Raw genomic sequence first — 24,217 nt, 5'->3', positions numbered from 1 at the left:
CAAGGCAGGGTGGCATCTTGGCTCTCCCTCTGACACTGGGCACTCTGTCAGTCTCAGGTTGGCACCTTGTCACTGCCACCCTGGTAATGCCACGTTGCCTGGGTGGAACTGCCAGGGTGCCCAGGTGCCAGGATGGCACTGCCAAGAGCCAGAGCCTGAGGGTGGGCCATGACCATGAAAGAGAGGATGAGAAGTTATGAAAGGGCCTCCTAAAGGTTGGGGATTGAAGTATGCGGGCTCTGAAAGGGGGGCACAAAAGAGGGGATGAGTCAGCCTGAAAAGGGGTGTCCCTCAGCGACCCCATAGCAGCGTGTCCCTCAGCGACTCCATAGCAGTGTGTCCCTCAGCGACTCCAAAGCAGTGAGTCCCTCAGCGACCACATGCGGGGTGTCGCTCAGCGACTCCATAGAGGGATGTCGCTCAGCGACCACACGCAGGGTGGCCCTCAGTGACTCCATAGAGGGATGTCCCTCAGCGACCCCACGCGGGGTGTCCCTCAGCGAACCCACGCGGGGTGCCCCTCAACGACACCACGCGGGGTGGCCCATAGCGACTCCACGCGGGTGGCCCTCAGCGACTCCATAGAGGGATGTCCCTCAGTGACCCCACGCGGGGTGTCCCTCAGCGACCCCATGCAGGGTGTCCCTCAGTGACCCCACGCGGGGTGCCCCTCAGTGACGTCACGTGGGGTGTCTCTCAGTGACCCCACGCGGGGTGTCCCTCAGTGACCCCACGCGGGGTGTCCCTCAGCGACTCCATAGAGGGATGTCGCTCAGCGACACCACATGGGGTGGCCCTCAGTGACTCCATAGAGGGGTGTCCCTCCGCGACCACATGCAGGGTGTCCCTCAGCGACTCCACGCGGGGTGGCCCTCAGCGACTCCATAGAGGGATGTCCCTCAGTGACCACAAGCGGGGTGTCCCTCAGCGACTCCATAGAGGGGTGTCCCTCAGCGACTCCACGCGGGGTGGCCCTCAGCGACTCCATAGAGGGATGTCCCTCAGTGACCTCACGCGGGGTGTCTCTCAGCGACCCCACGCGGGGTGTCCCTCAGTGATCCCACTCAGGGTGTCCCTCAGCGACTCCATAGAGGGATGTCCCTCAGTGACCCCACGTGGGGTGGCCCTCAGCGACTCCATAGAGGGATGTCCCTCAGCGACCACATGCGGGGTGTCCCTCAGCAATTCCATAGAGGGGTGTCCCTCAGTGACTCCACGCGGGGTGTCCCTCAGCGACCCCACGCGGGGTGTCCTTACTTGAGTGTAGGGAAATTCGCATGTGTGCGGAGTGACATTACCTGTGGATGGGGGGTGAGGGGGACCCTGAAGCTCAGTTAGAGGTCTGCACATCTTTTGAAAATGAAGCCCGGTCTCGCCAGTGAGTTCAGCTGAACTTGTTGAAAAAATGTGCTGGACCGCGGAGAAACTCCCCAAAACATAACAAAGTGTGGGTAAATACCAGTGAGGATCTCACTGAAAAAGACGGCGAGAAACAGCCCGAAGCAAAGATTATACTTGGAAAGGTTTCCGTTAAATCGCGCCCACAATCACTCTGTATTGCACAACTCTGTCACACTCACATTCTCTCTCATTCACACTCTTTCTCTCACACTCTCTCTCTCACACTCTCTCTGGCAGACACCTGCTCTGTCTCTCACACCAACACGAACAGCCGAGCGGAACCGAACTCTAGTCCGAGCGATCGGCCGAGAGGAGCCGAACCCGATTTAGAGCGATCGGCCGAGAGGAGCCGAACCCCCATTTCGGTGAAGAAAAGGTTGACGGCTCAGTTGAGAAGCGGAGGCCTGGAACTTTGTTTGGCTGCTAAGACAGAATGAGCGGCCAGAACTGGGCCGAGAGGCCGGGTGGAGGTTCTGCTGCCGCCTCGGGCTCCAGTGCAGGGGCAGGCGAGCTGCTGAGGTGTCAGGAGAGTTATGCGTGCAGTGGCTCGGAGGCGGCCTTTGAGTGTGATGAGTGCGGGAGCCTGCAGTGTGTCCTCTGTGATAGGGAACTGCACACACAGGCCCGGCTCCGGGACCATGAGCGGAGCCGTCTGCAGCCCGGACACATCCCATACTGTGACCAGTGCAGCAGCAACCCGGGGCCTGGGCCTTCCCCCCGCCACAGGGCCACCTCCCGCTGCCTCAGCTGTAAGGTTAACCTCTGCACCGAGTGCCAGCGCCGGAGCCACTCCAGTAGGCGCAAACACCCTCTGAGTAGCTACCCACAGCTCCGGCCCGCAGAACAGGGAGAAGCACAGAGCCAGCAACTTGACAAGAGGCTGAGCCAAACTGTCAGCAGCTTCCTACTCGTGGACGAGAAGGAGCAGATCCAGGTAAACAAAGTGGGGCTGTTGCAGGGAGAGAGCCGAAACTGTGTCCTGGAGCAAATCCAAACACTTAGCACCCATATTGCACAAATACTATAGTGAAAGGGATAACACCGGAATAACAGACTCGCCAATCGAGTGGGGAAATGTTTAACGACATTAATACGGGATAACATTTAATTGACACTTGGAAAATATGGCTTAAAGATAAGTTACAAGCAGATCGTGTTTGACGAATTCAATCGAGTTCTTTGAAGTAACGGAGAGCGTTCACGAGGATTGCACGGTTAATATGTAGATAGTCCTTCAAAAACACGGTTGTAAAATACCACACAATGGATTTGTTAAAAAAATTCAAGCCCATGGGATGAAAGGGGCAGTTCGCAAAATGGAAGATGGGATAGAAAAAAGCAATGCTGAAACGTTATTTTTCCCTACTGGAGGAAGTAATAGATATTGATGTTTAGGACCACTGCTCGTTTTGATGTGTATTAATGATCCAAGTTTGCAGATGACACAAAACTCCGATGTGGTAAACAATGAGCAGGATGGCAACAGACATAAGGAGGATGGAGATGCACAGTGGTTAGCACTATTGTTTCACAGCTCCAGGGTCCCAGATTCGATTCCCAGCTTGAGTCACTGTCTGTGTGGAGTTTGTACTTTCTCCCCGTGTCTGCGTGGGTTTCCTTGGGGTGCACCAGTTTCCTCCCACAGTCCAAAGATGTGCAGGTTAGGTGGATTGGCCTTGCTAAATTGCTCACTGTCCAAAAAGGTTGGCAGTGGTTACTGGATTATGGGGAGAGGGTGGAGGTGTGGCCTTCAGTAGGGTGCTCTTTCCAAGGGCTGGTGCAGACTCGCTGGGCCAAATGGCCGCCTTCTGCACTGTACATTCTATGATTCTATGGTGAAATGGGCAGAAAATGGTAGATGAATTTGAAGGTGGAGATGTGCAAAGAATGAGGAGAGACAATATAAACTAAATGTTACAATCTTAAAGGGGCAGAGAAACATGGAGTATTTGCACAAAAAGGTATATGCACAAAGGTCTTTGAAGGTAGCAGGGTAAATTGAGAAGGTATCACCCCATCAAACCTTGTTACCTCATGTCAGCTCTCTGTCGAGCAATCCAGTTAATCCTATTCCTGGTTTTGCTATAGCCATGCAAAATATTAACCTCCAGTAGCAAATTTATAGGCAAAGTTCCAGATCCATTTTCGGGGGGCGGGCGGCGCAACAATGCCCCTTACACCCCCCCCAACTCTTCGCCCGAAACCTTAAATCTTTGTCCCTTAGTCCTTGAACCGCTTTGTCTAATTTAACAACCTATCATAATCTGATAATAACCTATCAAATTAGAGTATAATCTAATTTGCTCCAAGAACCGCCCAAACTTCTCCAACTTAACCTTGTAAGCTAAAGTCCTTCATCCCTGGAACTATTCTGGCAAAATTCCTCTGCACATTCTTAAGACCTTGACACCTCCCTAAAGTATGGTGACCAAAATTGGATGTGATACTTGGATGTGATATTTTAGTCAGAGCTTCAGAAAGGTTCAGCATAAGAGTCATAGAATCATACAGCACAGAAAAGGCCCTTTGGCCCAACACATCTGCACCGGTGAAAAGCAACCACCTAACCATTCTAATCATATTTTCCAACACTTTGTCCATGGCCTTGCATGCCTTGGGATCGCAAATGCACATCTAAATACTTCTTAAATGTTATGAGGGTCTCTGCCTCCACTACCCCTTCAGGCAGTGAGTTCCAGATTCCCACTACCCTCTGAGTAAAAAGGTTTTCCCTCGCATCCCCTCTAAACCTCCTGCCCCTTACCTTAAATGTACTCCCTCCACCAAGGGGAAACGTTTATTCCTGTCTACTCTGTCAATGCCCCTCATAATTTTTTACACCTCAATTATGTCCCCCCCCCTCAGTCTGCTCCAAAAATGTAACAAAAATAGGAAGGCAACATTATTATTTGAATGGGTGAGAGAGGTGGATACTCAGTGAGACCTTGGTGTCCCCATGCATCAGTCACTAAAAGTAAGTGCGCAGGTACAGCATCAGTAAAGAAGGCAAATGGTATGTTGGCTTTCATAGCGAGAGGATTTGAGTGTAGGAATAGAGATGTTTAACTGCAATTGTATAGGGCATTGGTGAGGCCACACCTGGAGTATTGTGTGCACTTTGGTGTCCTTATCTGAGGAAAGATGTTCTTGCTATGGAGGGAGTGCGGCAAAGGTTTACCACGCTGATTTCTGGGATGGCGGGACTGTCGTGAGAGACTAAATTGGTTAGGATTATATTGATTGGAGTTTAGAAGTGTGAGAGGGGATCTTATAGAAACTTACAAAATTCTAACAGGATTAGACAGGGTAGATTCGGAAAGAATGTTCCCGATTGTGGGGGAGTCCAGATAGTTTGAGGATAAGGGGTAAACCTTTTAGGACTGAGGTGAGGAAAAATGTCTTCACGCAGAGAGTGGTGCATCTGTGGAATTCACTACCACAAAGTAATTGAGCCCAAAACATTGTTTAATTTCAAGAAGGAATTCGACATAGCTCTTGGGGCCAAAGGGACCAAGGGATATGGGGGAAAGGCGGAGCCATGATCATAATGAATGGCGGAGCAGGTTCAAAGGGTTGAATGGCCTCCTCCTGCTTCTATTTTCTATGTTTCTATATTTGCAAGGAAAACAATCCAAGTCTATCCAATCTCTCTTCATAACTACCACTCGCACTCTCCAGCCCAGGCAATATCCAGGTAAATCTCCTCTGCACCCTTTCCAGTGCTATAATATACCTCGGACAATGTGGATTCCAGGACTGCACACAATACTCTAGCTGTGGCAACCAACTTTTTATAAATTTCCAACATAACCCCCGTGCTCTCAAACTCTATGACTCGGCTAAAAAGGCAAAGATACCTATGCCTTCTTACCACTGTCCACCTACTCGGTGGATACACCTCCACCAGTCTGATCCTCGGTGCTTCGCAGGGTCCTGACCCCTCTGATCCTCGGTACTTCGCATGGTTCTTCTGTTTATCATGTATTCCCTTGCCTTGTTTGGCCTGCCCAAGTGCATCACCTCACACTTATCCGGATTGAATTCCATCTGGCACTGACCAGCCCATCTATATCCTCCTGTCCCCGAAGGCTGTCTTCCTACTATTTACCCCCGCACCAATTTTCGTGTCATCTGCAAACTTAATGATGAACCCTCTTACATTCATATCTAAATAATTTATATAAATCACAAACAGCAAGGGTCCCCCACACTGATCCCTGCGGGACCCCACGAGACACAGGCTTGTGGTTGGTCAGACATGAACTCGCCATAACAAAACCATGCTGATTGTTCTTGATTAATCCCTGCCCCTCCAAATGCAGATTAATTCTGACTCTCAGAATTGCTTCCAATAGTTCCCCCACCACTGAGGTTAGACAGAATGGCCTGTAGTTTCCTGGTTTATCCCTTCCTACCTTCTTGAATAATGGTTCCAAATTGGCTATTCTCCAGTCCTCCAGCACCTCTCCTGTGTCCAGAGAGGAATTGAAAATGATTGCCAGCGCCCCTGCCATTTCCTCCCTTGCCTCACTCAGCAGTCTGGGATACATCTCATCTGGCCCTGGATATTTGTCTATCTACCAGCCAGACCACTCAGAACCTCCTCTCTGTTTCTTTTTCATTTTTAAAAAATAATTTTTATTGAGGTTTTCGCAAAATATCAACAACAAAATGAAAAAGGAACCCAATAGAATTAAATACAGAACAAAATAAAACAACCCCTGTGCCCCCCTCCCCCCATATATAAATAATAAATTAACACCCCGAATTAACACAAAGCAAACATAGCAAATATATACACCCCCACAGATCCCCCAGTGTAAACAAACAAAAATAAAATAGAACCCCCCCCCTGTGGGTTGCTGCTGCTGCTGACCATTGTCTACCGTTCTGCCAGGAAGTTCAAGAACGGTTGCCACCGCCTGAAGAACCCTTGTACCGATCCCCTTAAGGCGAATTTCACCCTCTCCTATTTAATAAACCCCGCCATATCATTGATCCAGGATTCCACGCTTGGGGGCCTCGCATCCTTCCACTGAAGAAGAATCCTTCGCCGGGCCACCAGGGATGCAAAGGCCAGAATACCGGCCTCGTTCGCCTCCTGCACTCCTGGCTCCCCTGCAACCCCAAATATTGCGAGCCCCCAGCCCGGTTTGACCATGGATCCTACCACCCCGACACCGTCCTCGCTAACCCCTTCCAAAATTCCTCCAGCGCTGGGCATGCCAGAACATATGGGTGTGATTTGCTGGGCTCCCTGAGCACCTAACACATCTGTCCTCACACCCAAAGAACCGGCTCATCCTTGTCCCGGTCATGTGTGCCCTGTGCAGCACCTTAAACTGTATGAGGCTGAGCCTCGCGCATGAAGAGGAAGAGTTCACCCTCCCAAGGGCATCTGCCCTCGTCCCCTCCTCGATCTCCTCTCCCAACTCCTCCTCCCACTTACCTTTCAACTCCACCACTGAGGCCTCCTCCTCCTGTATCACCTGGTAAGTTGCCGAGATCGTCCCCTCTCCAACCCCCCCCCCCCCCCCCCGTGAGCACCCTGTCCTGTACTGTGCGTGGCAGCAGCCGCGGGAATTCCACCACTTGCCGCCTGGCAAACGCCCTTACCTGTAAATACCTAAAGGTGTTCCCCGGGGGGAGCCCATACTTCTCCAGCTCACCCAGGCTCGCGAACTCCCCATCCACAAACAGGTCACCCAACCTTCTTATCCCTGCCTTGTGCCACCCCGAAAACCCTCCATCCATTCTCCCTGGGACAAACCGGTGGTTCCCCCGTGTTGGGGTCCACACCGAGGCCCCCACTTCCCCCCTGTGCCGCCTCTACTGCCCCCAGATTTTGAGGGTGGCCGCCACTACCGAGCTCGTGGTATACCTCATTGGAGGGAGCGGCAGCGCCGCCGTTGCCAGCGCCTCCGGATTCGTACCCTCACAAGACGCCATCTCCAGTCTCTTTCATGCAGCCCCCTCCCCCTGCATCACCCACTTGCGCACCATCGCCACATTGGCGGCCCAGTAGTACCCACAGAGGTTGGGCAGTGCCAGCCCCCCCCTATCCCTACTCCGCTCCAGGAACACCCTTCTCACCCTTGGAGTCCCTCGCGCCCACACAAACCCCATTATGCTCCTGTTGACCCGCCTAAAGAAGGCCTTCGGGGTAAGAATGGGGAGGCACTGGAACAGGAACAAAAACTTTGGGAGCACCGTCATCTTAACTGACTGCACCCTACCCGCCAGGGACAGCGGCAACGCACCCCACCTCTTGGACTACTCCTCCATTTGCTCCACTAGCCTCGTGAAATTAAGTCTATGCAGGGCCCCCCAGCTCCTGGCCACCTGGATCCCCAAATACCTGAAGCTCCTCTCCGCCCTTTTTAATGGGAGCTCGCCAATCCCCCTCTCCTGGTCCCCGGGTTGAACCACGAACAACTCGCTCTTCCCCATGTTGAGCTTGTACCCTGAGAAGTCCCCGAACTCCCTAAGGATCCTCATTACTTCCGGCATTCCCCCCACCGGGTCCGCCACATATAGCGGCAAGTCGCCTGCATAGAGCGACACCCTATGCTCCTCCCCACCCCGCACCAACCCCCTCCAGTTCCTCGACTCCCTCAGTGCCATAGCCAGGGGTTCAATCGCCAGTGCGAAGAGCAGGGGGGACAGGGGACACCCCTGCCTCGTCCCTCGATGCAACCGAAAGGACTCAGACCTACTCTTGTTCGTGGCCACACTCGCCATTGGGACCTCGTACAACAGCCTAACCCACCTGACAAACAAACCCCTTCCCAAACCCGAACCTCTTCAGCACCTCCCACAAGTACCCCCACTCTACCCTATCGAAGGCCTTCTCAGCGTCCATCGCCACCACTATCTCCGCCTCCTCCTCCCTCGCCGGCATCATAATAACGTTCAGGAGCCTCCGCACATTCGCGTTCAACTGCCTCCCCTTCACGAACCCTGTCTGGTCTTCGTGGATCACCTGTGGCACACAATCCTCAATTCTCGTGGCTAAGACCTTCGCCAGCACCTTGGCATCTACGTTTAACAACAAAATCGGCCTGTAAGACCCACACTGCAGGGGATCCTTGTCCCGCTTCAGGATCAAGGAGATCAGTGCCCGGGACATCGTCGGCCTCATTGAAGGTCCTAACTAGCAACGGGCCCAACAGGTCCACATATTTTCTGTAGAATTCGACCGGGAAACCGTCCGGACCCGGTGCCTTCATGCTCCCTATCCCTTTGGCCAGCTCCTCCAGCCCAGTCGGGGCCACCAATCCCACCACCAGTCCCTCCTCCACCTTCGGAATCCTCAATTGGTCCAGAAAGCAGCCCATCCCTTCCTCCCTCCAGTGGGGGCTCGGACCGATACAGTTCCTCATAAAAGTCCCTGAAGACCCCATTGATGCCAACCCCACTCCGCACCACACTCCCTCCCCTATCCTTAACTCCCTCGATCTCCCTAGCTGCGGCCTGCTTCCGAAGTTGGTGCGCCAGCATCCGACTTGCCTTTTCCCCATAATCCTAAATCGCCATCTGGGCCTTCCTCCACTGCGCCTCCAGCCTTCCTGGTGGCCAACAGGTCGAATTTGGCCTGGAGGCTACGCCTCTCCCTCAACAGTCCCTCTTCGGGCACCTCCGCATACCTCCTGTCTACTCTCACCATCTCCCCCACCAGCCTCTCCCTCTCCCTCTGCTCTCCTTGTGGGCCCTAATGGAGATCAGCTCTCCCCTAACCACCGCCTTCAGCGCCTCCCATACCATCCCCACTCGGACCTCCCCATTATCGTTGGCCTCCAGGTATCTCTCTCTGCTTCCTCGGACCCGCTCACTCACCTCCTCGTCTGCTAACAGCCCCACCTCCAAGCGCCACAACGGGCGCTGGTCCCTCTCCTCCCCCAGCTCTAGGTCTACCCAATGCGGGGCGTGATCCGAAATGGCTATCGCCGAGTAGTCGGTATCCTCTACTCTCGCTATCAGCGCCCTACTCATAATAAAAAAGCAGATCTGGGAATAAGCCTTATGAACATGCGAGAAGAATGAAAATTCCCTAGCCTTGCAAATCTCCAAGGGTCCACCCCTCCCACCTGGTCCGTAAACCCACTTTAGCCACCGCCGGCTTCGTACCCGTCCTAGACCTAGAGCGATCCAACACCGTGTTAAAGTCCCCCCCCCAAGTTATCAGGCCCCCCACTTCCAAGTCCGACCCAACATGCGCCGCATAAAACCCGCATCGTCCCAGTTCGGGGCGTGCACGTTGACCAGCACTACCCTCTCCCCTTGCAGTTTACCACCCCCCCCCACATGACAGTATACAGTTGTTAAGACAGATGTAACGTTGTCCTTTATTGCAAGTGGGATGGAATATAAATATAGATATAGGAGAGAGGGCATAATCTCAATGTAAGGGGTCACCCATTTTAAGACCGAGATGTGGAAGAATTTCTTCCCCGAGGATAGTGAATCTGTAGAATTCATTACTACAGGCGGCTATAGAGGCGGGGTTGTTAAGCATGTTCAAGGCTTGGGGTGGCACAATGGCACAGTGGTTAGCACTGCTGCCTCATGGCGCTGTGGATCCAGGTTCGATCCCGAACCCGGGTCAGTGTTCATGAGGAGTTTGCACATTCTCCGTGTCTACGTGGGTCTCACCCCCAGAACCCAAAGATGTGCAGGGTAGGTGGATTGGCCATGCTAAAATTACCCCTTAATTAGAAAAAGAAAATTAAATTAAAAAAAAAAAGCATGGTCAAGGCTGAGATAGACAGATTTTTAATCAGTAAGGGAATCGAGGCTTTTGGGATTAAGGCAGGAAAGTGGAGTTGAGGATCATATCGGATCAATCGTGATCTCTTTGAATGGCGGAGCAGACCCTAATGTAGGATCTCTTATTTTCTAATAAGAGACGCGGTCTGCTGGTTGTTTGTTCCATACCATCACTCACGCTGGTGTTTAACTTACTGGCTCTGCACATTTGCAGTCTGGCTCCTGAAAGGCTGGCGTAACATTTCACTTCTTTCACCGCAAAACTGCAAATGTATAATCTGACCTTGACTCAGAACAGTATAAGCTTGTATTTCATCTACAGTCCAACTAATTCTTTATTTGACTTTCCCGCAGTTACAATATTTTCAAAACTTGGTTTTAATAGTTCCCCACACCTCCTTCTGCTCTTATGTCTTATGGTCTTGCTATAACTCCACAGTACATTGGTGAGATCACACCTCAAGTACATCATACAGTTTTGGTCTTGGAAACATAGAAAATAGGAGCAAAATTGACAAGATCATTTAGCCTTTCGAGCTGGCATCCAACTCCGTAACAGTAACCTGTTCCTGCTTTCACCCCATATTCTTTGATCCCTTTGGCCCCAAGAGCTATATCTAACTCCTTAAAAAAGTGCTTATCTATAGTGTAGATTGGCTTTAGAGTGGTTTCACAGGTCTACGCAACATCGAGGGCCGAAGGGCCTGTACTGCGCTGTAATGTTCTATGTTTGACTTCAACTGCTTCCTGTGGTAGTGAATTCCACAGGTTTGCCACTCTCTAGGTGAAGATGCTGCTTCTCATCTCATGCTTAAAAGATTTATCCCAGATCCTTACACTATGACTCCTGGTTTTAGACATCCCCACCTTGGGAACATACTTCCTGCAGCTACCCTGTGTAGTCCTGTTAGAATTTTGAAGGTTTCTATGAGATCACCAGCGAATATAATCCTAAGCGACTCAATTTCTCCTCGTACATCAATCCCGCCACCCCAGGAATCCGTCTGGTAAACCTTCTCTGCACTACCTCTGCAGCAAGAACATCCTCAGATAAGGGGACCAAACTACACACACTATTTCATATGTGACCTCACCAAGACCCTGTACAACTGCAGCAAGACATCCCTGCTCCTGTATTCTAGCCCTCTTGCTTTGAGTTAGGAAGAAAGTTGAGAAGTCGGACCTCAAAGGTAGTGATCTCAGGATTGCGACCAGTGCCATGTGCTGGTCAGAGTAGAAATGGCAGGAAACAATTGGATGAATACGTGGCTGAAGCGATGGTGTTGGGTGGGTGGGGGGGTGGGTGGGGGGGTGGGGGGGGGGTGGGGGGGGGGGTGGGGGGGGGTGGGGGGGTGGGGGGTGGGGGGGGGGGTGGGGGGGGGTGGGGGGGGGGGGGTGGGGGGGGGGTGGGGGGGGGTGGGGGGGGTGGGGGGGGGTGGGGGGGGGGTGGGGGTGGGGTGGGGGGGGGGTGGGGGTGGGGGGGGGTGGGGGGGGTGGTGGGGTGGGGGTGGGGGGGTGGGGGGGTGGGGGGGGGGGTGGTGGGGTGGGGGGGTGGGGGGGGGGGTGGTGGGGTGGGGGGGTGGGGGGGGGGGTGGTGGGGTGGGGGGGTGGGGGGGGGGGTGGTGGGGTGGGGGGGTGGGGGTGGGGGTGGGGGGGTGGGGGTGGGTGGTGGGGTGTGGGGGGGGGTGTGGGGGGGGGGTGTGGGGGGTGGGGGGTGGGGGGGGGGTGTGGGGGGGGGGTGTGGGGTGGGGGGGGTGGGGGGGGGTGGTGGGGTGGGGGGGTGGGGGTGGGGGGGTGGGGGGGTGGGGGGGGGGTGGGGGTGGGGGGGTGGGGGTGGGGGGGGGGTGGGGGGGTGGGGGGGGGTGGGGGGTGGGGGGGTGGGGGGGGGTGGGGGGTGGGGGGGTGGGGGGGGGTGGGGGGTGGGGGGGTGGGGGGGGGTGGGGGTGGGGGGGTGGGGTGGGGGGGGGGTGGGGTGGGGGGGGTGGGGGGTGTGGGGGGGGGGTGGGGGGGGTGGGGGGGGTGGGGGGGGGTGTGGTTGGGGGGTGGGGGGGGTGGGGGGGGGTGTGGTTGGGGGGTGGGGGGGGTGGGGGGGGTGGGGGGGGGGTGGGGGGGGGTGTGGTTGGGGGGTGGGGGGGGGGTGGGGGGGGAGAGAGGGTTTCAGATTCCTGAGGCATTGGGACCAGTTCTGGGGAAGGTGAGACTAGTACAAACTGGACAGGACCGGGACTGATGTCCTAGGGGGAGTATTTGCTAGAGTGGTTGGGGAGGGTTTAAATTAAAATGGCAGGGGGTGGGAACCTACGCAAGGAATTGGAGCAGGAGGAAACGAGTACAAAGACAAAAGGCAGAAATGGGAATAGAAAAGTGATAGGCAGAGAAACCAAGGGCCCGATTCAAACAGGGCCACAGTGAAAAATATTGCGAGGAGACAAGTAATGTTAAAAAGACAAGCTTTCAGAGGGGGAAATACAATCTTGGACCCTGTGGGGGTGAACGGGGTGTTTCGGGACTTTTATTGCAGGTTATATGAGACGGAACCCCAAACCGGGTTGGAGGGGATGAGGAGGTTTTTGGAGGGGCTGTCGTTTCCGAGGGTGGAAGACGAGCTGGTGGAGGGTCTAGGGGCCCCAATTGTGCTGGTGGAGGGGCTGGAAGCGATGCAGTCGGTCAAGGCCCTGAGGCTGGACGGGTACCCAGTGGAGTTCTGTAAAAAAATTTCAGGAGTGCTGGGGCCCCTACTAGTAAGGGCGTTTAATGAGGCTAGGGAGAGAGGGGTACTCCCCCTGACGATGTCACAGGCGTCAATTTTTCTCATCGTGAAGCGGGATAAGGACCCGGAACAATATGGGTCAGACAGGCCAATCTCCCTTCTAAATGGCGATGCCAAACTATTGGCCAAGATCTTGGCCTCGAGAATAGAGGATTGCGTGCCAGGGGTGATAGGGGAGGACCAGGTGGGGTTTGTGAAGGGGAGCCATTTAGCAGCTAAATGTGATTATGATGCCCTCCGAGAGAAGGGAGATGGAGGTGGTGGTCACCATGGATGCGGAGAAGGCATTTGATCGTGTGGAGTGGGAGTATCTGTGGGAGGTCCTGGGGCGGTCTGGGCTTGGGCAGGGTTTTGTGGACTGAGTTTGGTTGCTGTACCAGGCACCGGTGGTGGGTTTGCGGACCAATCGGGTGAAATCAGATTACTTCAGGTTGCACCGGGGGAGAAGGCAGGGATGTCCACTCTCCCACTGTTGTTTGCCTTGGCCATAGAGCTATTGGCGATGCCGTTGAGAGTGTCAAAGGATTGGCAGGGGATAATACGGGGAGGGGGGATGTGGAGCACAGGGTCTCGCTATACGTGGACGACCTGCTTTTTATATTTCTGACCTGCTGGAGGGGATTCGAGAGATTATGGGGATCCTAGGGGAATTTGGCCGGTTATTGGGGTACAAATTGAAGATGTCAAGAGCGATGTATTTGTGATTCAAGCAAGGGGACAAGATGCCATTTAAGGTGGTGGGAGGGACCTTTTGGTATTTGGGCATCCAGGTGGCGTGGGAACAGCTACCCAAGCTGAATTTGGCTCGGTTGGTGGAACAGATGAAGGGGGACTTCAGAAGGTGGGATATGCTCCTGTTGTCACTGGCGGGGAGTGTGCAGGCGGTAAAGATGATGGTTCTCCTGAGATTTTTGTTCATATTTCAGTGCCTGCCTATTTTTATCCCCAAGGCTTTCTTTAAGACGGTGAATTCGGTGATCTGTGGGTTTTAGGAAGGATGTGGAAGCTTTGGAAAAGGTGCAAAGAAGATTTACCAGGATGTTGCCTGGAATGGAGAGTAGGTCTTACGAGGAAAGGTTGAGGGTGCTAGGCCTTTTCTCATTAGAACGGAGAAGGATGAGGGGCGACTTGATAGAGGTTTATAAGATGATCAGGGGAATAGATAGAGTAGACAGAGACTTTTTCCCCGGGTGGAACAAACCATTACAAGGGGACATACATTCGAGGTGAAAGGTGGAAGATATCGGAGGGATATCAGAGGTAGGTTCTTTACTCAGAGAGTAGTGGGGGTATGGAATGCACTGCCTGTGGAAGTAGTTGAGTCGGAAACATTAGGGACGTTGAAGCAGCTATTGGATAGGTACATGGATTACGGTAAAATGATAAAGTGTAGATTTATTTGTTCTTAAGGGCAGCACGGTAGCATTGTGGATAGCACAATTGCTTCACAGCTCCAGGTTCGATTCCGGCTTGGGTCACTGTCTGTGCGGAGTCTGCACGTCCTCCCCGTGTCTGCGTGGATTTCCTCCGGGTGCTCCAGTTTCCTCCCACAGTCCAAAGATGTGCGGGTTAGGTGAATTGGCCAATGATCAATTGCCCTTAATGTCCAAATTGCCCTTGGTGTTGGGTGGAGGTGTTGAGTTTGGGTAGGGTGCTCTTTCCAAGAGCCGGTACAGACTCAAAGGGCCGAATGGCGTCCTTCTGCACTGTAAATTCAATGATAATCTATGATTAATCTAGGACAAAGGTTCGCACAACATCGTGGGCCGAAGGGCCTGTTCTGTGCTGTATTTTCTATGTTCTATGTTCTATGATATGGGTTCAACGACAAGGAAAATTAGGAGAAAGTTTAAGAGGAAACATAACTTGGGAGAGGTTACTGATCGAGGTGTTAAGATTCAGAACAGAGGTAAAAAAGCCAACATAAGTGTACTTTACCTGAATGCTCGTAGTATTCGGAATAAGGTAAATGAGTTGATGGCGCAAATCATTGTGAATGACTATGATTTAGTGGCTATTACTGAAACATGGTTCAAGGATGGTCACGACTGGGAGTTAAATATCCGAGGGGATCAAACTATTCGGAAGGACAGAGTGGATGGTAAGGGAGGTGGTGTAGCTCTGTTATTTAAGGATGACATCCGGGCAACAGTGAGGGATGACATTGGTGCTATGGAGGATAAGGTTGAATCCATTTGGGTGGAAATCAGGAATAGTAAGGCGAAAAAGTCACTGATAGGAGTAGTCTATAGGCCACCAAATAGTAACATTAGGGTGGGGCAGGCAATAAACAAAGAAATAACTGATGCATGTAGAAATGGTACAGCAGCTATCATGGGGGATTTTAATCTACATGTCGATTGGTTTAACCAGGTCGGTCAAGGCAGCCTTGAGGGTGAGTTTATAGAATGTATCTGCGATAGTTACCTCGAACAGTATGTGATGGAACATACGAGGGAACAAGCGGTTCTAGATCTGGTCCTGTGTAATGAGACAGGATTGATTCAGGATCTCATAGTTGGGGATCTTCTCGGAAGGAGCGATCACAATATGGTGGAATTTAAAATACAGATGGAGGGTGAGAAGGTAAAATCAAGCACTAGTGTTTTGTGCTTAAACAAAGGAGATTACAATGGGATGAGAGAAGAACTAGCTAAGGTAGACTGGGAGCAAAGACTTTCTGGTGAAACAGTTGAGTAACAGTGGAGAACCTTCCAAGCGATTTTTCACAGTGCTCAGCAAAGGTTTATACCAACAAAAAGGAAGGACGGTAGAAAGAGGGAAAATCGACCGTGGATATCTGAGGAAATAAAGGAGAGTATCAAATTGAAGGAAAAAGCATACAAAGTAGCAAAGATTAGTGGAAGACTAGAGGACTGGGAAATCTTTAGGGGGCAACAGAAAGCTACTAAAAAAGCTACAAAGAAGAGTAAGATAGATTATGAGAGTAAACTTGCTCCGAATATAAAAACAGACAGTAAAAGTTTCAACAAATATATAAAACAAAAAAGAGTGGCTAAGGTTGGTCCTTTAGAGGATGAGAAGGGAGATTTAATAATGGGAGATGAGGAAATGGCTGGGGAACTGAACAGGTTTTTTGGGTCGGTCTTCACAGTGGAAGACACAAATATCATGCCAGTGACTGATGGAAATGAGGCTATGACAGGTGAGGACCTTGAGAGGATTGTTATCACCAAGGAGGTAGTGATGTGCAAGCTAATGGGGCTAAAGGTAGACAAGTCTCCTGGCCCTGATGGAATGCATCCCAGAGTGCTAAAAGAGATGGCTAAGGAAATTGCAAATGCACTAGCGATAATTTACTAAAATTCACTCGACTCTGGGGTGGTCCCGGAGGATTGGAAATTAGCAAATGTGACACCATTGTTTAAAAAAGGAGGTAGGCAGAAAGCGGGTAATTATAGGCCAGTGAGCTTAACATCGGAAGTAGGGAAGATGCTGGAATCTATCATCAAGGAAGAAATAGCGAGGCATCTGGATGGAAATTGTCCCATTGGGCAGACACAGCATGGGATCATAAAGGCAGGTCGTGCCTAACTAATTTAGTGGAATTCTTTGAGGACATTACCAGTGCGGTACATAGAACATAGAAAATACAGCACAGAACAGGCCCTTCGGCCCACGATGTTGTGCCGAACCTTTGTCCTAGATTAATCATAGATTATCATTGAATTTACAGTGCAGAAGGAGGCCATTCGGCCCTTTGAGTCTGCAGCGGCTCTTGGAAAGAGCACCCTACCCAAACTCAACACCTCCACCCAACACCATGGGCAATTTGGACATTAAGGGCAATTTATCATTGGCCAATTCACCTAACCCGCACATCTTTGGATTGTGGGAGGAAACCGGAGCACCCGGAGGAAACCCACGCATACACGGGGAGGACGTGCAGACTCCGCACAGACAGTGACCCAAGCCGGAATCGAACCTGGGACCCTGGAGCTGTGAAGCAATTGTGCTATCCACAATGCTACCGTGCTGCCCTTGAGAACAAATAAATCTACACTATATCATTTAACCGTAATCCATGTACCTATCCAATAGCTGCTTCAACGTCCCTAATGTTTCCGACTCAACTACTTCCACAGGCAGTGCATTCCATGCCCCCACTACTCTCTGGGTAAAGAACCTACCTCTGATATCCCTCCCATATCTTCCACCTTTCACCTTAAATTTATGTCCCCTTGTAATGGTTTGTTCCACCCGGGGAAAAAGTCTCTGACTGTCTACTCCATCTATTCCCCTGATCATCTTATAAACCTCTATCAAGTCGCCCCTCATCCTTCTCCGTTCTAATGAGAAAAGGCCTAGCACCCTCAACCTTTCCTCGTAAGACCTACTCTCCATTCCAGGCAACATCCTGGTAAATCTTTTTTGCACCTTTTCCAAAGCTTCCACATCCTTCCTAAAATGAGGCGACCAGAACTGTACACAGTACTCCAAATGTGGCCTTACCAAAGTTTTGTACAGCTGCATCATCACCTCATGGCTCTTAAATTCAATCCCTCTGTTAATGAACGCGAGCACACCATAGGCCTTCTTCACAGCTCTATCCACTTGAGTGGCAACTTTCAAAGATGTATGAACATAGACCCCAAGATCTCTCTGCTCCTCCACATTGCCAAGAACTCTACCGTTAACCCTGTATTCCGCATTCATATTTGTCCTTCCAAAATGGACAACCTCACACTTTTCAGGGTTAAACTCCATCTGCCACTTCTCAGCCCAGCTCTGCATTCTATCTATGTCTCTTTGCAGCCGACAACAGCCCTCCTTACTATCCACAACTCCACCAATCTTCGTATCGTAGATAATGGGGAGCCAATGGATGTGGTATATCTGGATTTCCAGAAAGCCTTTGACAAGGTGCCACACAAAAGGTTGCTGCACAAGATAAAGATGCATGGCATTAAGGGGAAAGTAGTCGCATGGATAGAGGATTGGTTAATTAATAGAAAGCAAAGAGTGGGGATTAATGGATGTTTCTCTGGTTGGCAATCAGGAGCTAGTGGTGTCCCTCCGGGATCAGTGTTGGGCCCACAACTGTTCATAACTTACATAGATGATTTGGAGTTGGGGACCAAGGGCAATGTGTCCAAGTTTGCAGACAACACTAAGATAAGTGGTAAAGCAATAAGTGCAGAGGATACTGGAAGTCCGCAGAGGGATTTGGATAGGCTAAGTGAATGGGCTAGGATCTGGCAGATGGAATACAATGTTGACAAATGTGAGGTTATCCATTTTGGTAGGAATAACAGCAAAAGGGATTATTAGTTAAATGATAAAATATTAGAACATGCTGTTGTGCAGAGAGACCTGGGTGTGCTAGTGCATGAGTCGCAAAAAGTTGGTTTACAGGTGCAACAGGTGATTAAGAAGGCAAATGGAATTTTGTCCTTCATTGCTAGAGGGATGGAGTTTAAGACTAGGGAGGTTATGCTGCAATTGTATAAGGTGTTAGTGAGGCCACACTATTGTGTTCAATTTTGGTCTCCTTACTTGAGAAAGGACGTACTGGCACTGGAGGGTGTGCAGAGGAGATTCACTAGGTTAATCCCAGAGCTGAAGTGGTTGGATTACGAGGAGAGGTTGAGTAGACTGGGACTGTACTCTTTGGAATTTAGAAGGCTGAGGTGGGATCTTATAGTGGGCAGCACGGTAGCACAAGTGGATAGCACTGTGGCTTCACAGCGCCAGGGTCCCAGGTTCGATTCCCCGCTGGGTCACTGTCTGTGCAGAGTCTGCACGTTCTCCCCGTGTCTGCGTGGGTTTCCTCCGGGTGCTCCGGTTTCCTCCCACAGTCCAAAGACGTGCAGGTTAGGTGGATTGGCCATGCTAAAAAATTGCCCGTAGTGTCCATAAGGGTTGGGAGGGGTTATTGGGTTGCGGGGATAGGGTGGAAGTGAGGGATTAATGTGGGTCGGTGCAGACTCGATGGGCCGAATGGCCTCCTTCTGCACTGTATGTTCTATGTAATCTATGAAACATGTAAGATTATGAAGGGAATAGATAGGATAGATGCGGGCAGGTTGTTTCCACTGGTGGGTGAAAACAGAACTAGGGAGCATAGCCTCAAAATCAGGGGAAGTAGATTTAGGACTGAGTTTAGGAGGAACTTTTTCACCCAAAGGGTTAAGGGTTGGGAAGGGTTATTGGGTGGAAGTGAGGGATTAATGTGGGTCGGTGCAGACTCGATGGGCCGAATGGCCTCCTTCTGCACTGTATGTTCTATGTAATCTATGTAATCTATGGAATTCCTTGCCCAGTGAAGCAGTAGAGGCTCCTTCGTTGAATGTTTTTAAGATAAAGATAGATAGTTTTTTGAAGAATAAAGGGATTAAGGGTTATGGTGTTCGGGCCGGAAAGTGGAGATGAGTTCACAACAGATCAGCCATGATCTCATTGAATGGCGGAGCAGGCTCGAGGGGCCAGATGGCCTACTCCTGCTCCTAGTTCTTATGTTCTTATGTTTTCTCTTGTTGGTTCCTCCGCATATTGGTCAAGAAAACCATCCCGTATACACTCCAGGAATTCCTCTTCTGCGGCATTGTGCACACACTCCAGGAATTCCTCCTCTACGGCAAAGCTGAAAGGTTTTGTGCCTTAATGTGTGGAGCATTCGCAATAAAGCGGATGAATTAATTGCGCAAATAGACGTAAATGGGTTTGACATAATCAGGGTTACGGAGACATGGCTGCAGGGTGACCAGGAATGTCCAGGGGTATTCAGTATTTAGGAAGGACCGACAAAAAGGAAAAGGCAGTGTAGTGACAGTGCTGGTTAAAGAGTAAATTCAAGTAATAGTGAGGAATGATATTAGCTCTGACAATGTGGAATCTGTATGGGTAGATCTGAGAAACACCAAGGGCCAAAACACATTAGTGCGCATCGACTATAGACCCACAAACTGCAATGGTGATGTTAGGAATGGCATTAAACAAGAAATTAGAGACGCTTGCGATTAGGGAACATCTGTAATTATGGGTGTTTTTAATCTGCATACAGATTGGGCAGATCAAATTAGTCAATATACTGTAGAGGAGGAATTCCTGGAATGTAATACGGGATGGTTTCCTGCACCAATACTTTGAAGAACTAACGAGAGAGCGGGCCATCCTAGACTGGGTACTGTGTAGTGAGAACGGATCATTGGCAATCTATGTGCGCAAGACCCTTCGGGATGAGCGAACGTTATATGACAGAATTTTTCAGCAATATGGAGAGTGAAGTAGTGAGTCGCAGGTCTTGAATCTTAATAAAGGAAACTACAATGGTATGAGCTATGAGTTGGCTTTTTAAAAAAAAATGTATTTTATTACAAACATGTGTAAAAACAGTAATATATACAACACACTCTACAACCTCACTCCACAGTTTTTCCTTTTTTCCTCCTTTTTTACCCCCTTCCCCATCGCCCGCGATAAACCGTTCCTCAAACCCCCTCAACTCAAATTTGAATTTTTCCAACTGGACATTTCCACCTTGCCGGGTAGATGCCCGACCCCTGTAACACCACATTTCAAGCTGCAACACTGGCATCTACCTGTCAATGTGGAAAATTGCCTAGGTATGCCCTGTTCACCAGAATAATAATAATCACTTATTGTCACAAGTAGGCTTCAATAAAGTTACTGTGAAAAGCCCCTAGTCGCCACATTCCGGCGCCTGTTTGGGGAGGCCGGTACGGGAATTGAACCTGCGCTGCTGGCATTGTTCTGCATTGCAAGCCAGCTATTTAGCTCACTGTGCTAAACCAGCCCCAGGACAAATCAAACCCGGCCAATTACCATCCCATTAGATTAATCTCGATCATCAATGAAGTGATGAAAGGGGTCATCAACAATGCTGACAAGCGGCACTTAGTCAGTAATAACCTTCTAACGTTTACCCAATTTAAGTTCCACCAGGGTCACTCAGTTCCTGACTTCATTGTAGCCTTTGTTCAAACATGGAAAAACAAGCTGAACCCCATAGGTGAGGTGAGAGTGACTGCCCTTGAGCCCTTGACATCAAGATAGCATTGACCGAGTATGGCATCAAGAAGCCCCAGCAAAACTGGAGTCGGTGGGGGGAGACTCTCTGTTCATTGGAATCATACCTGGCACAAAGGATTGTGTAAAGTGGTTGTGGTGGTTGGAGGTCAATCATCTCAGCTCCAGGACATAACTGCAGGAGTTCCTCAGGGTAGTGTCCTAGGCTCAATTATCTTCAGCTGCTTCAACAATATGACCTTCCTTCTATCATGAGGTTAGAAGTGGAAATGTTTGCGAATGACTGCATAACGTTCAGCACAATTCGTGGCTCCTCAGATACTGAAGCAGTCCATGTCCAAATGCAGCAGGATTTGGACAATATCTGATAAGTGGTAAGTAGCTGTCAGGCCACACAAGTGCCGGCAATGACCACTCTGACGATTGGAATATGTTAGGAAAATTGGAGTATAAATGTAGTCGGCAATTTAAGGATTAAATGTCTGGGGTTAGAATGCGTTTGTTTCAAAATAAATCTGTTCTGCAAGGCCTGGGTGATTTTAGCAGCCAGCAAGTGAAATTGACGAAGGAATATGTTTTTCAGCCTGGGCAAATGCATACTGGTTTGCCTGGGGAATTCCCTGACGGAGTTAATGTGCTTTCCAGCTTCCCAGAGTTAAAGGGCTGGATTCTCCGATTCTGGGGCTATGTCCCCATACTGGCGTGGGAATGGTGGTGTTTTACGGCAGGAAAACTGGAGGAAAACGGCCACCGATTCCCTGTTTTGCTGGGGGATAACAGGACGGCAGCATAGAGCACCCAGCTCTAACTGCCGGTATGCCCTGGAGAATTCCCGGGTCCGTGGCCGCGCCGCGCTTCATGGCAGACGCAGTCCGCTGACCCGGCCCACGTAATAGTCCCGTGTCCCCCCTTCGGTCGGCTTGCACGCCCTGGACCCCCCCCCCCCCCCCCCAAGCCCCAAATAATACACACTCGACTCGGGGATCAGCCCTCCACCGACTATGGTCCAGCAGCGCTGGACTGAGTCACTTCCCGACGGGTGAGACCATGAGAGACCCACGCCGTCGGGAACTCGGCCGGTCAGGGACGGAGCATCGGGGGGTGGGTCTCAGGCAAGGCCTGAGGCCGTCGATACGTGGCGCGGGAGGGTCGGAGCATCGCTAATGCGGCGCCGCCCTTGATTTGGACGAAAACTTGGATTTTCTGGCCGTTCGCCGAACACGATTTTGGCATCGGTGACCGAAGAATCCAGCCCAAGTTGTTTTTGAGTTTGGGAGATTAGGTCAGTGCTGCGTGGAGGTCGAGAGAAAGCAGGGAATTATAGACCACTAAGCCTAACATCTTAAATTGACAATGAAACTTCAAATAAATTAAGGTACTGTTTCTGTTGGGATTTGGTCTAATGTTATAAAGTGGGAATGTCGTTTGATGTTCTTTCACCATTGCCCCTTAGCCTCCACCCTAAATGCCCCATTAAATGTTTGATCTCAGCTCTGTCACCCTTGGTGAGGAAGGCTTGGTGATGACCAAGTGCTTGCCTGCCAGGATTATGTGGAAATTAATACTACTGCTGTTGTGACACTTGGAGCTGGTTCTTGGTGGCATCGATGGAGAATTAGTATGGGTTGATCAATGATCTGTGGCCTGTGTAAATGTGATTTGAAAGATGGCAGAAGTGACAAATTTGAGATGCTCCGTCAGAATTGCATTTTTTTGTGTATTGTTTTCTCGTCCATATAAGAAATCTTCGAAATTGTAGTTGAATTTTCCCCAGTAATTGCAGTTTGTCAAATGTTTTATTTATTAGGTGGCAGATGAAGAAGAATTTATTCAGAAACTTGATTGCAAAGCAGATGAAAACCTCAAGGTGGTTTCAGTCTTTGGTAACACAGGTGACGGTAAATCTCATACCCTTAACCATACATTCTTCTATGGACGTGAAGTTTTCAAGACCTCTCCAGCCCAGGAGTCATGCACAGTAGGAGTATGGGCAGCCTATGATCCTGTTCATCATGTTGTCGTCATAGATACTGAAGGTTTGCTGGGGGCAACTGTCAACCTAAGTCAAAGAACACGATTGCTACTTAAAGTACTTGCTATATCTGATATAGTTATTTACAGAACGCATGCAGACAGATTACACAATGACCTCTTTAAGTTTCTCGGTGATGCATCTGAAGCCTACCTTAAACACTTCACAAAAGAGTTGAAAGCTACCACTGCAAGATGTGGATTGGATGTTCCATTATCTACTTTGGGACCATCAGTTATAATCTTCCATGAGACTGTGCATACAAAATTATTGGGATCTGGTAAGTTGTACAAAAATCTCTTAAGTTATTAGATCTGGATAGTCAAGTGCATCACTTTTAACAAAAATGAATTTAGAATATCCAATTCATTTTTTCCAATTAAGGAGCAATTTAGCGTGGCCAATCCACCTAACCACATCTTTGGGTTGCGGGGGTGAAACCCACGCAAACACGGGGAGAATATGCAAACTCCACTCGGACAGTGACCCAGAGCCGGGATCGAACCTGGGACCTCGGCGCCGTGAGACCACAGTGCTAACCGGTCAAGTGCATCACTAAACTAGATCTTCTTCCCAGCCCCCACTGCGTAATGTAGTTAGTAAGTATTGGAAACTTATCTAAAAGGATTCATGAAACAAGCTATCTGAACCAATGCTGAGCACATTTGAGGTAGCAGAGCGTTTCGACCATAAAATCCTCCTGTCCAACCCCAGATTTTGGTATTACCGTGTGGCTTTGTGGCCTTTCTATTCTAAAAGCGAAATGAATCAACTGAGGCTCTGCAATTAATGCTAAACTAACATTGATGTTAGGGTAATATTGAACTTCAATAAATATGTCGTTTCTGTTTTCAATTTTCTGCTGTCCACGCTGATACGAAAGGAAAATTGACTAGTCAATTTCACATTATCAATGTCTTCTTGTTCTGAAATCTAGAGGGCCTTTGCCAGTGACCATCTGGTGGCCAGTTTAAAAAAGAAATTCCAATTAAGGGGCAATTTTAGCATGGCCAATCCACCTATCCTGCAGATCTTTATGGGTTATGAGGGTGAGGCCCACGCAGACATGGGGAGAATCTTCAAACTGCACACTGACAGTGATGTGGGGCCGGGATTGAACCGGGTCCTCAATGCCGTGAGGCAGCAGTGCTAACCACTGTGCCACCGTGCTGCCCTATAATATATCCAGTTGAAAGAACACACATATGTCAAGTAGCGACAAAGTTTTTATTCCGGAG

The 24,217-nt window shown here is 50.3% G+C and overlaps 1 protein-coding gene across 2 annotated transcripts in view; it reads left to right on the top strand.

Moving 5' to 3' along the window:
- Positions 1-1,668: 1,668 nt before the first annotated feature.
- zfyve1 (zinc finger, FYVE domain containing 1) overlaps positions 1,669-24,217 on the top strand; it is a 248,588-nt gene continuing 226,039 nt past the window's right edge. The window contains exons 1-2 of one of the 2 annotated variants that reach the window (XM_072487933.1): positions 1,669-2,335; positions 22,755-23,259. In XM_072487933.1, the coding sequence (XP_072344034.1) occupies positions 1,835-2,335; positions 22,755-23,259 (1,006 nt within the window). In that variant the 5' untranslated portion in view covers positions 1,669-1,834. The remainder of the gene's footprint in view (positions 2,336-22,754; positions 23,260-24,217) is intronic. The other variant, XM_072487926.1, reaches the window with a different exon arrangement.

Source organism: Scyliorhinus torazame, chromosome 2 (genome assembly GCF_047496885.1).
Source record: "Scyliorhinus torazame isolate Kashiwa2021f chromosome 2, sScyTor2.1, whole genome shotgun sequence".
Classification (NCBI taxonomy): Eukaryota; Metazoa; Chordata; class Chondrichthyes; order Carcharhiniformes; family Scyliorhinidae; genus Scyliorhinus; species Scyliorhinus torazame.
This window is presented reverse-complemented; position numbering and strand designations above follow the sequence as displayed.